The 13,733-nt window shown below is 39.4% G+C and overlaps 1 protein-coding gene across 2 annotated transcripts in view; it reads left to right on the top strand.

Annotated features, from left to right (window-relative positions):
• piezo1 (piezo-type mechanosensitive ion channel component 1) overlaps positions 1-13,733 on the top strand; it is a 193,781-nt gene that overhangs the window by 109,590 nt on the left and 70,458 nt on the right. For both annotated transcript variants that reach the window (XM_049471026.1, XM_049471025.1), the window contains 4 exons: positions 5,919-6,129; positions 7,282-7,495; positions 9,361-9,529; positions 12,063-12,164. In XM_049471026.1, coding sequence (XP_049326983.1) covers positions 5,919-6,129; positions 7,282-7,495; positions 9,361-9,529; positions 12,063-12,164 — 696 coding nt within the window. The remainder of the gene's footprint in view (positions 1-5,918; positions 6,130-7,281; positions 7,496-9,360; positions 9,530-12,062; positions 12,165-13,733) is intronic.

Below are 13,733 nucleotides of genomic sequence, written 5' to 3'. Positions count from 1 at the left end.
ATAGTTCTGTATGTAATACATCCATATAATATATGAGTTTCATATTCATATTATGATATGTATATATATATATATATATATATATATATATATATATATATATATTTAGATGCACTAGTATAACAAGGTCATTAGATTTAATAAATAATAATAATAATAATAATAATAATAATAATAATAATAATAATAATAATAATAATAATAATAATAGTTAATATATAATAATAATAATAATAATAATAATAATAATAATAATAATAGTTAAAAACTGTTATAATTCTCCCGTGGCTGAATGCAAACAATCCCATTTTACAATCCCATTATTTTACTCTTGATTTTAGAAAAAAAATATATAATAATAATTAGCAGGTGTCCCAACACTTTTGTCCATATACTATATATATATATATATGTGTGTATAAAACGCTGTTTTTTACTGTAGCAGAGCCGTCAGGGTACAGTAGTGTACTGTGTGCTGCAGGTGGGACTCACATGGAACAGTGTACATTCTGCAGAGTCAGAGAGAAAGCCTCTGTCTGGGTTTGATGTGGGCAGGACGTCCTGCAGGGTCTAATGGGGATCAGCTCTGGAAGCGGGACGCTGACTCCGGTCACGCTGTTTTACTGTGTCTACATAAGAAAACACTGAAACCACCCTGTTACGTTTCAGGGATGGATTGACTGTCTGTGTAGATTAGGTAATGGTAATTTAGTCAGTATTTAATGTCATCGAAATTATGATTTTGAGGTATCATGACCAAATTAGGGTCATGCAACATCTAGGGTTGCAAACACATTAAAGCTAAATTAATTACAGCAAAGTAAATGGCTATAGTCTACGTGTTTTCGAACCAGAATAGAGTACACCACTTGTGAAGCAAGTTTTTGCGAACTAGTCCTAGGGATTCTGCCTCGAAAAATATAAACTGATAAATCCCATTAAAAAAAAAAACTATTTAATAAAACAAATCTATAACATGAGAATGTTTAATAAAAAAAAATACCAGGTGACTCTTCTGCTCTCCCCACAAGCAGAAAGTTGATTGGATAATCCACTTTACTCCACCTGATCAGAACTCCTCAGCAAGAAAAAAAATAACTCACTCGCTCGCAGGCGCGCTCTCTCTATCTCTCTCTACTCCCAAAACAACCCTGCCTCAAAACTACGGCAAACCCCAGGGGACAAAAAGCATTGCCAACTTCCCCCATCAGTTTTACCCACAACATAATTAAGTCTGATACAGTAATAATATTAAATAAAATAAAGCTGCTGTTTTTTAAAAAAAGCTGATATTCTGGCCAAGTTCAGCAAACATTTCTCCATATATTGTACGATTTATCATTCATGTGTTTATTATTATGACAGGCAGGCCTAAATCTAATATAAATAAAATCAAATAGAATAAATATAGCATTTTGAAACAAAGTGAACATACAGATTCACATTAATAGACTCGATATGTTAAATTATTGAGGGTGTTTTCATTTATTTTATGACAGGTTGATAATGTAATTATTGTGACAGGCCTATTTAAAACAATACATATTGTTGAAATATAATAGTATGTGTAATTTGGTTTGTCTTTCAATTGTTGATAAAACACTGACAGAACTACTATACGCTTTTTCAGTAAACAGAATAAAACACTGAATCATAACACAAGTTAAAAATGGCGACGGTCTGGACCTTTTTTCTAACCTGACCAAACTGAATTCTAATTAGATATCCCTGGTTTATATTCTGTATTCAATGTTCTGTACGGCCCAAAGAGGAGGCGAGGTTTGCAAACACATTAAATTAATTTACGTTCACATTACAAGCCGCATTGCGGTCCTGAGGCAAGGTGGGCGAGACCATGAATACTATTTCACAGGTTGACATAGACAGATTTTAGCAGCAGGAGACCTTTATCTTTATTACCTTTACAAGAGAACGCACAATAAAAAATATTACATCAGATAATATGAAATCTATCATTAATTATTTATTATTAATCTGATACATTTCAGAGCAAAACCTGTAAAAGCAGTGTTGGATGAGTTGCGTGGTCAGAGACGGGTTGTATTAATGTGGCTGTGAGGAGAGAGCTGCAGAAACAGCGTGTTCGATCACATTAAACTGAGGAATGTAGAACCACTGTGAACTCGCTGACCTTTCACTGGAATCACGAGACGGACGGTAGAGTGGACACCCAACTCAGAGCTGTCCAGATATAGATCAGTATCTGTTTAATAATTCTTATTAATCTGATAATTACAGAGTACAGTAAATCAGGTTTCTGAAGGTTTAGACTAGTTTGGTTGGTTCAGGTTTGGTGGTGTGCAGTCTGTGCAGTTCTCATTTGCATGAGCCGTTAGTTAGGTCAGTTAGGAAAAGAGAGAGATAGAGTTAGAATGAAAGTTAGAAAGAGATAAAAAAGAAGTTGCAGTAGTTGTAATGTATTTTCTTAAATGTGTGAATGTGCAGTAATATATGAATGATTATTGAAAGGATTAGTTTATTGATTAAAAATGTACTGTAACTGAAAGAAGGCTTTAGTACCTTGTTGGCGTCTATAACCAGTGTTGGGCACGTTACTTTGAAAAAGTAATTAGTTATAGTTACTAGTTACTTCTCCACTACAAAAGTAACTTGCTACCAGTAAAAGTAACTATTGCGTTATTTTTGTTATTCGCCCCGTTAAAAAGAATGAACAAAAGAGAATTAATTATGTAATTACTATTATTAATAAAAAAAAAAAACGAAAATAAACCCAAATTGTTGACAAAAATATAATCTAATGAATTTCAAAAAAAAAAAAAAGAAATTCTCCCCACAACTAAAGAAAATTACAAAGACTTGTAATACTGAAAAAAAAAAAAACGGAAAAACTAAATAAGCGTCTGAGGATGAAATTAAGCAAACCAAACCACACTCAAAGGAAAAAAAAAAAATATATATATATATATATATATATATATATATATAAACAAAACAAAATAATGGACAAAAACAACAATCTAATGACCGTTAAAATGGATTAAACTGTATTAATATAAAAGTTTAACAGCTGGATCAAACAGCTTCACCAAGGAGGAAAAAAGGAAAACTGGAGCAGCTAAAGAGAGCTTCACGTCCTTAAAACGGAACTTGGCCTGTCCACGTCTAAAAACATTACAACAATTCTCTCATTAACCTCTACAAATTCTACAAATATCTAACAATTAAAAAAATATGTAACAGGCATTCCTATATTCCTATATCCTAATAATATTACTCCTACCTGGAGTAAAGCTGTGGAACAGTGAAATGGTGGTGATAGGTAGAGATAACTGAATCACTGAATCACACGCACACTTGCGCCTTTGTCTGTATGCGCGAAGTAAAAAAAAAAGTTAATTGAGCGGCTAAAGTAACGTGCAGTAACGGGGTGTGGGAAATGGTAACAGGTTCTGTATGGCATCCTTCAGCATGTTTAAATACAGATACAGTTACAGTTGGGCATGTAGATCCTGCTCTACACTCATAGGTTGCTAAAGCTGTGTCCCAGCATGTTTTATAAATGCTTAATTGGTTATAAATCTGGAGACCAGGCAGGCTAAATAAGCGTTGTAATCTAGTGGATACATTATTGGGAAACTCTTGCTGTGTGTGCTATATATATGAGTGGTTTGTTTCATGTTACACCCAAAACACAAGCACTGTGTCAGTTGTCATTTCCTTTAAGAGGCAGGTGCACACTGACTTTGGCACATTGCTATCTTAACAGCGCAACGCTTTTGCGCGTCTTAGTTGAGGATACTGAGGATGCCTCACTTCCAGACCACCACGCCCATCAGTGTAGATTTATTTCTAAACTCTGATGATGTTTCAGTGCCGTGGACACAGGGCGTGAAAAACTGTTGGCATGGTTTAAGATAGGAATGAGCATCGTGATGTAATATTATTTCAGGCAGAAGCAATGTATTGATGGCAGCTGCAAAACAACATACTACACAGATAATCCCCAGTAATAGACCATAAACACAAATATGAGGTTTTATACATGAGGTGTTGACTAACATTAAGTCACAATTGTATTTGCAAGAATAAGAGGGTAGGTGTCACTAATAAAGTGGCCAGTAAGTGGAAGCACAATGCAATGTAGGTGTTTCTGATAAAGGGACCAGTCAGTGGAAGCACAGGGCAGTTTAGGCGTTTCTAATAAAGTGTCCAGTAAGTGGAAGTTTCAGGTATGGGTAGGTGTTTCTAATAAAGTTTCCAGTGAGTGGAAGCACAAGGCATTGTAGGTGTTTCTAGTAAAGTGGCCAGTAAGTGAAAGCACAGGATTTTAGGTGTTTCTATTAAAGTGGCCAGTGAGTAAAAAAACACAATGTCCGGTAGGTGTTTCTTATAAAGTAGCCTGTAGGTAAAATTGCAAGATACTGTAGGTGTTTCTAATAAAATGGCCAGTAAGTGAAAGTACAGAATAGTAGGTGTTTCTAATAAAGTGGCCAGTTAGTAGACACACAAGGTCCTGCAGGTGTTCCTAATAAAGTGGCCAGTAAGTCAAAATAGAAGGTGTTGTAGTTGTTTCTAATAAAGTGGCCAGTAAGTGGAAGCACAATCTAAGGTAGGTGTGTCTAAGAAAGTTGCCAATGAGTGGAAGTTAAGGATTGTAGGTGTTTCCAATAAAGTGGCCCGAAATTGGAAGTACAATGTGGTTGGTGTTTCTATTAAAGTGGCCAGTGAGTAAAATTACAAGATATAGGTAGGTGTTTCTAATAAAGTGGCCAGTAAGTGAAAGTACAAGGTGGTAGGTGTTTCTAAGAAAGTGGCCAGTGAGTAAAATTACAAGGTATTGTAAGTATTTCTAATTTAGTTGCCAGGGAATGGAAGGTCAGGATGGTAGGTGTTTCTGATAAAGTGGCCAGTGAGTGGAAATTCTAGAAGGTATAGTATCACTTCACCACCTGTGTGATGTATCTGTGATTTTGGGAGGATGACACAGGCCTTTATGTTCAGGCAGATGACATCACTCTCCACGTTTCCCAGCCTATCACAGAGCTTTGTTCTGTCTGTTTGATGAGCTTAGTGAATTCTTTGATGTGGATGTGTGCTCTGACTCACACTGATATTCCAGTATCAATAATGGGTATTAATGGGTAGACACTAATCTCTGGGAAGAACAAATACGCCTTTGACTCCATCATGATATAAGACTTTATTCTTATTGGGGTTAGATGATTTTTTTTTACTTAAGTAAAGACCTGTAACTAAGAGAATATGAGACAAATAAAATAATGAGTACAACACAGATTTGGGATGTGTTGCATCAATTGAAACCATAGCAGTTTCCATAAAACAAACAGACAACAACATATTGTGCCCTATTCTATCAATCCATGGGTGAACTGTGAACCATGCAGCTTCATTTAGAGTGTGACAGTGTGTCTTTGCTATCGTAACGATGGGAAAAGTATTCTCGAAATGCACAAAAGGCATGTACTAATTCTCTTAATCATGGGTGTGTTCTGGGTGTATAAACCAATAAACCAATCAGTGTGTCACTTGCCATTCCCTTTAAGAGTCAGATGCACTCTGACTTTGGCGGATTACTATTTTAACGGCGCAGCTACCTGGACGTGTATAACGCTTTTTAGCATGGGAACTGACCCAGTTATTCACGCTTTGAAGGTGTGGGAGCAGGTAATGTAACTTTATTTTGTATTCTGTTTATTGTTAATGCAAAAGTTGGGTCAGTGCAATGCTGCGATGCATCTGTGTTGCCAAGATAGCAATTAACATCTGACTCTTGGCATTTCTCAAGGTTGTTTTCAGTCAGTGGCGCACCTGTGATTTCTTTTGCCAAGATAGCAATACGCCATTTTAAAACCACCACACCCTTTGATGTAGAAATGTCTCTGAGTAATACATTTCTAAATGTATCCTCATTCTAGGAGTCTGGTACAGATGAGGAGGAAGAGGAGGAGGATGATGAAGATGGGGAGGAAGATGAAGATGATGAGGAGGATGGGAGGCAGTCATCCAGTGCTCTTGAGGAAGAGTCCGGCAGAGCCGCTCTGCTGGCCGCCCGTCTGAGAGCCACGGCACAGCGCTTCCTCAGGAACATCGGCCGGCTGCTGGCCGTCACCCTGCTGGCACTGGCTGGTGAGAAAATACAAAAATGCTTCCTATTCTTTCAGTGATACACAGCATATATGTCAGAATGCATATGGACACTATAACTATTAAATATTTTCAACTACTCTAAGTTGCTGACACAAACATGAAAATGCCCACACACACCGTTCCTGTATTGTATTTTTCGCACTATAAGGCGCACTGGATTATAAGGTGCATTATGCGAAGCTAGTAAGGAACAGGGGTGTCGCCATGTTTTCCTTCTAATTCAGCCACCTAGTGGTGAGACCTGTAAAGCTGAGCTAAGTTAAGTAAACAAAGTTAAGTAAACAAAACTGTAATTAAACAAAACCAGATTCCGCTAAGGCTGGGTGCAGAAGCATTAGCATTAGCGGCTAACCGCTAATGCTCGCCATGGTTAGCGGCTAATGCCACCCATCAGTGCTACACTAAGGAATCCTGAGTGTTCCGGTAAGCCAGGGTGACATTGCCTAGCGGTTCATCCACAGTAAATATGAAGGCTACAGGCTGGTAATACTCATCTCTGTACAGCAAGAGTAAGCAGCTAATAGTAATAGGAGGTGCGACAGGCAGTAATGCCTAGCAGGCTTAACAGCTACCTGTATAATCCTGCTCCAGCAGTGCTAGTCAGGGTTAGCAGCAGCCTATAGCCCACTTATACTTGTCTCTGAACGGCTAAAGAGCTAGCACTTAGCACGGTTAGCTTCTAATGCTAATGCTGCCCCAGCAGTGCTAGCAGGGGTTAACAGCAGGCTACAGGCCGATAATACTCTTCTCTGAACGGCGAAAGAGTTGACCCTTAGCGCAGATAGCAGCTAATGTTGCTCCAATGGTGCTAGCCGGGGTTACCATCAGGCTACCGTCCAATAATACTCACCCCTGAACAGCGAAAGAGCTAGTGCTCAGCACGGTAAGCAGATAATGTTAATACTGCTCCAGCAGTGCTAGCCAGGGTTAGCAGCAGGCTACCGTCCGATAATACTCACCTCTGAGCGGCAAAAGAGCTACTGCTTAGCACGGTTAGCGGCTAATGCTAATATTGCTCTATAGTCTCAGTGCTGGAGATACTTTACATAAACTCCTGTATAATGAAAAGTGCACCTTATAGTCAAAAAAATCTTCTGTGATAATATTAAATATTATTATTTGTCTCTTTAGGAATCACATTACCCTCAGCCTTCTCCTCCGTCTACTTCCTGCTCTTCATTGGAGTGTGTACCTGGTGGGCCTGCCACTTTCCCATCAGCCACCTGGGCTTCAACGCGCTGTGTGTGATGGTCAGCTTCTTCACCGCGGGTCATCTAGTATGTCTGTATCTGTACCAGAGCGACCTCGCCCAGACCATCTTTACCCCAGACAGCCTGTGGGCCAGGTAAACTTCCACACTGCCATCTGCTCACACTTCACCACATATCACTGTGTGATTTACTGAGGGGTGATGGTATTTATTGTACGGTGGTGGTGTTTAGGGATTGTTGGTTGGAGAATTATGGTGGGTGTTGGAGGGTGATGGGGTTTATTGGAGAAGTTAAGTATTTGGCTGGAGATTTGTGTCTATTTTGGAGATTTATGGTTTGTTTTGGAGACTAATGAGGTTTGGAAAAGATGGTGTTTGTTGTGAAATGATGGTGTTTATTGGAGAATTAATGTGTCTTTTGGGGAATTAAGTTGTTTGTGACTGTGTTTGGGAGAGGATTGGTGGTGTTTGTTGGGGAACGATGGTTTTGGTTGTGGAATGATGGTACTTGTTGGAGAATGATGTTTTTGGTTAGGGAATGATGATGTTGGTTGGGGGGTTGTTAGTGTTTTTTGGGTAATGTTGGTTTTGGTTGGGTATTATGTTTTTTTTTGTTGGGGAATTATGGTGTTTGTTGGGGAATGTTAGTGTTTGTTGGTGGATGTTAGTATTTGTTGGTGGTTTTAGGTGGGGAATGATGGTGTCTGTTGGGGATTGGTGGTGTTTGGTTGGAGAATTAGTTTTTTTGTCGGGGTATGATGGTTTTAGTTGGGGAATAATGGGTTTTTTTGGGGAATGATAGTCTATGTTTGGGAATAATGTGGTTATTGGGGAATAAAGGGTTTGTCAGAGAATGTTTTTTTTGGATTAAAGAATGATGGGGTTGATTGGGAAATTATGGGCTTTCTAAGAGAATAATGGTGTCTGTTTGGAAATGGTGTTTTTTCTGTATTATTGCAGTTTGTTGAAGTATGATTATATTGGGTGGAGATTTTTTTTTTTTTTTGAGAATAATGGTGTCTATTGGGTGAAGAAGATTTTTCATTTTTTTGGCAAGTGATGGGTTTTGTTGGAAAACAATTATGTGGATTAGGCAATTTCAGTGTTTGTTGGATAGATAATGGTGTTTTTGGTAGATGGTGTTGATGGTCTTTATTGGGGAAAGGCAGTGTTGGGTTGTGGGGGGGGGTGGTATTTGATGTTGATGAGGAGATGAATTGTGGAGATGAGCTGGAATGCTTTGAATGATCTATTAAACCGATGATGCCCTGTTCCCACCAGTCACTGTGAGTGAGGGGTGTCGTCAGGTTGGAGTGTGTGTGTGTGTGTGTGGGTTGTGTAAGTATGAGAAGCAGGGGGGTGTAGGGGCGGTGCGTAAGCCGTGTGGGTGGAGGCTTTATGGGTAGAAATTCAGAGCTTTAGAGTGAGTAGGAGTGGAGGAGTGGGAAAAGGATGAGCTCTTCTGGCTGGGAAAGTTCTGGAAAGTTCTGGAATGCTGTGGAATGTTGTGGAATGTGGATTTGGTGGTGTGTTAGTGACGGACCGGGGCAGTTGGGATGGCTGGGAGAGTAGGAAGTTCTAGGCAGAGACCGCCTTTCTTTTATGCTGGTTGGCAGAGCGCTGTGCCAACCTGGCAGTGAGGCCTTTACCATAGAACTGGATACATCTGGCAGATGGCGCACACACACACACACACACACTTCTACACAGTACACACATTTCCTGCTTAGTCAGGTTGCCAGCTATGAACATTCCCCCTGTCTCACAAGTCTCTCCTGACCTTTGCTCCGTCACGGAGATGATGACAGATGGCGGTCACATCGCTGTAAAACGACCTGCCAAGTTTCAGCGGTACACACGCACACACACACACACGCACACACACTCACTTTTATTAGTCAACAGCTTGCTAACCTGACGTTTATACACAACTCACTGGTGCAGAAAAGCTTTGTGACACGACTACAAAACTCCTAAACTCCTAAACCGTTTCCCTCCAGACTCTTCGGCCTCAAGGATATCATCATCCCTGCCAACTGCTCCTCCTCCGATGCCCTCATCCTCAACACAGAACACGATTGGCCCGTCTACGTCAACCCCGGAATCCTGCTCCTCCTCTACATCACAGTGGCAACCATCCTGAAGATCAGCACCCACAGTTACTCAGAGGTGCCTCCAAACACACATTTTACTTTATGTACAGTTGTGGTCAAAAGTTTACATACACTTGTAAAAAAACATAATGTTATGGCTGTCTTGAGTTTTCAATAAGTTCTACAACTCTTATTTTTCTGTGATAGAGTGATCGGAATACATACATGTTTGTCACAAAAAACAGTCATAAAATTTGGTTCTTTCATAAATTTATTATGGGTCTGCTGAAAATGTCACCAAATCTGCTGGGTCAAAAATATACATACAGCAACATTAGTATTTGGTTACATGTCCCTTGGCCATTTTCACGGCAACTAGGCGCTTTTGGTAGCCATCCACAAGCTCCTGGCAAGCTTCAGGTCGAATGTTTGACCACTCTTCTTGACAGAATTGGTGCAGTTCAGCTAAATGTGATGGTTTTCTTGCATGAACCCGTTTCTTTAGCACTGTCCACATGTTCTCAATGGGGTTTAAGTCAGGACTTTGGGAAGGCCATTCTAAAACCTTAATTCTAGCCTGGTTTAGCCATTCCTTTACCACTTTTGATGTGTGTTTTGGGTCATTGTCTTGTTGGAACACCCAACTGCGCCCAAGACCCAACCTTCGGGCTGATGGTTTTAAGTTTTCCTGCAGAATTTGGAGGTAATCCTCCTTCTTCATTATCCCATTTACTTTCTGCAAAGAACCAGTTCCACTGGCAGCAAAACATCCCCAGAGCATAATACTACCACCACCATGCTTGACAGTAGGCATGGTGTTCCTGGGATTAAAGGCCTCACCTTTTCTCCTCCAAACATATTGCTGGGTGTTGTGGCCAAACAGCTCAATTTTTGTTTCGTCTGACCAGAGAACTTTCCTCCAGAAGGTTTTATCTTTGTCCATGTGATCAGCAGCAAACTTCAGCCGAGTCTTAAGGTGCCTTTTCTGGAGCAAGGGCTTCTTTCTTGCACGGCAGCCTCTCAGTCCATGGCGATGTAAAACACGCTTGACTGTGGAGACTGACACCTGTGTTCCATCAGCTTCCAAATCCTTGCAGACCTGCTTCTTGGTGATTCTTGGTTGACTCTTGACCATCCTGACCAATCTCCTCTCGGCAGCATGTGATAGCTTGCGTTTTCTTCCTGATCGTGGCAGTGACACAACTGTTCCATGCACTTTATACTTGCGTATAATTGTCTGCACAGTTGCTCTTGGGACCTGTAGCTGCTTTGAAATGGCTCCAAGTGACTTCCCTGACTTGTTCAAGTCAATAATTCGCTTTTTCAGATCCACACTGAGTTCCTTTGACTTTCCCATTGTAGCTTTTGTAGCTGAGTCTAATCACTGGGTCAAATGAGCCCTATTTAAATGGGCTCATGAGAAGTCAACAGCTGTAGTCAATCAGAATCACTTACAAGAAGTGAAGAGGCCATGACATGAAGCTAATTTGATTGACACAACTCGCTACATCACCAAAATTGACAAATTTTGTTGCTGTATGTATATTTTTGACCCAGCAGATTTGGTGACATTTTCAGCAGACCCATAATACATTTATGAAAGAACCAAATTTTATGACTGTTTTTTGTGACAAACATGTATGTGTTCCGATCACTCTATCACAGAAAAATAAGAGGTGTAGAACTTATTGAAAACTCAAGACAGCCATAACATTATGTTTTTTTTACAAGTGTATGTAAACTTTTGACCACAACTGTATCTTTATTTTTTTATCGTTTTTCTGAAGTGTCACTACTAGACCCGTGATGATAGGCAAGAAATGATTGAGGTAAACAATATAATTGTCACTTTAAGGCCAATTCATGCCTCTCATATAATAATTATAAGAATATAACAATTACACATTCCTTTATGTCTAAGTGGTTCGAGTGGTCTGGTGGTCTAAAGCGCTGCTATTATGGTCATTAGGTCATTAGGTTCGAATCCCAGGAATGCAGCTTGCCATCAGCTGCCGGAGCCCCGAGAGAGAGAGCACAATTGGTCTTGCTCTCTCTGGGTGGGTAGATGTTGCTCTCTTCCCCTCATCACTCCAAGGGTGATGTGGATCAGCACAAGGCCGCATCTGTGAGCTGATGTATCAGAACCGAGTCGCTGCTCTTTCCTCCAAGCATTAGTGCTGTGATGCTACTCGATAATGCTGCATCAGCAGCAGTTCAAAAAGAGGCGGAGTCTGATTTACATGTGTCAGAGGAGGCGTGTGCTAGTCTACACCCTCCTTGTGTAGCCTTGAGTAGCCGCTAAATGGGTGGGACCATTGGCCTAGGTAAATTATGAGGAAAATGGGAGAAAATTAGAAATAAAAAAAGAATATTCAGAGATTGGAATTGGAATATAAATAAGTTTATATATCTCACATAAACAAAATCAAATTAACATAAAACCGCAACTATCGGCTTATTTAATTATACACATCATCATGATTAATCATGATGATCATGATTAAGTTTATTTCTACATTGTATTATAAACCTAAAACAGTATTATTATAACAGTCACGACTCTAACAGTGTGAGATTAGTGCTTATTGGTGTTTTCTTTGGTTGTACAGACGATTGTGGGCGAAGCCACCGTGACAGAAAGTGGCAGTGGAGAGGAGGTGGAGCTAAAGCAGTGGGGGGCGGGACGAAAAAGCCCTGATGATGACACTAAGGTGGGTCTGAAGTCTTATGTATGCACACGTTTATAAAAAAAAATACATGTGCATTTCTGTTACATTAGCATTGTTTTTTTAGTGTTCTACCACACATTTACAAGCCCATTGTCCAAAGATGTCAACTTTAAAGAAAAAGGACAAAAGTAGTGAAATTGAATGTGGATTAATTACAGTGAATTTATGGGAGGCAAGCACTGCTTTTTTATATTTAATCAGGTTACATTTGTCTGGTATTAAAGTTTGTTTAATAATCTAAAAATGTATGACAAAAAAGCAAAAAATAAAGAAATGATGTTGAAGCATTCTGTAGGACTTTTTTTTTTTTTTTTTTTTTTTTTATTAATCATTTTTTTAAAGCCCTATTTAGACAGGATTAGTTTCTCAGGGGGTTCTGGGGTAATTTTCTCTTTTATAGGGGGCCTCTGTAATTCTATTCCCTTCCAGAATGACCATGTATGCGCTTTTCTTAGACATCCTCTGAGAAAATTACAGCCTGAAATATCTACTGTTTTTTGCTGAATCCCGTCCGAACGCACATCTCTGAGTTTCATCACTTCACGTTTAAGAAAATAGCTATTTGTCCACTGGCGCGCACCGTAATTACACTTGGGGCATGCGTTTCCATGGAGATCCACGTATAAACACAATAGTGTGTGGAAATGGAGGAGCTACTGAACACAACGTCATGTGAGCGAGAAAGCCAAAAAAACTCACTGTCTCTCTCTGTTTTTTCAATTCCAGTCCAGATTCAAGAGTTTTATCACTGAGTAGAAGTGTGAAATATTTTTCACAGACGTCCCCCTGAGAGACTAATCCCGTCGGGATAGGGCTTCAGTTGTAGCATGTATTGTGATGTCAGAGTTTTTTTTCCATCCATACAAAAACAATGAAAACAGGGCTTTCACAAATCTTAGTGTCCAAAAAATTACGTTTTTGTTTGGACAGGAGGGCAAAACATGCAAAACCATAATATAATAAATGGTTAAATGTAGAGTTTTTTCTGTCTTTCTCTCTGTCTACATCTATTGAAAACAGCCTTTTCTACCTCTAGCCCCTGTTTAGTGTCACATACAGAACTCATCAGCTTTGGTTATTTTGTTATCTTTGAACCACAGTGTTCAGTTTAAGATAAAGTAGATGTACAGCAGGTGGGAAGTTGAGTAGTTCCGTTAGACTGTGTGTTTTCTCTCAGTTCTCACTTCCAGTGTTGGGCACGTTACTTTGAAAAAGTAATTAGTTATAGTTACTAGTTACTTCTCCAAAAAAGTAACTGAGTTACTAACGGAGTTACTCCACTATAAAAGTAACTAGTTACCAGTAAAAGTAACCATTGCGTTACTTTCGTGCCAATCATTGCTGTAGATCCATGCGGTTCTTGACTCACTTTCCAACTCGCGTTTTACGTTTCCAAACCAAATATTTATTTCTTAAAAAATAATACACAAGAAAACTGAACAAAAACGATTAAAATGCTTATAAACAGAAAACTAGGTACTTATATTCATGTTCCTAATTCCTAAATCCTAAAACTGCGGTCAGAAAAGGTGAGGCTACTTTGGCTTTTTT

This window comes from Astyanax mexicanus, chromosome 23 (genome assembly GCF_023375975.1).
Source record: "Astyanax mexicanus isolate ESR-SI-001 chromosome 23, AstMex3_surface, whole genome shotgun sequence".
Lineage (NCBI taxonomy): Eukaryota > Metazoa > Chordata > Actinopteri > Characiformes > Acestrorhamphidae > Astyanax > Astyanax mexicanus.
The sequence above is the reverse complement of the archived record's forward strand: the minus strand, read 5'-3'. Positions and strand labels throughout refer to the sequence as shown.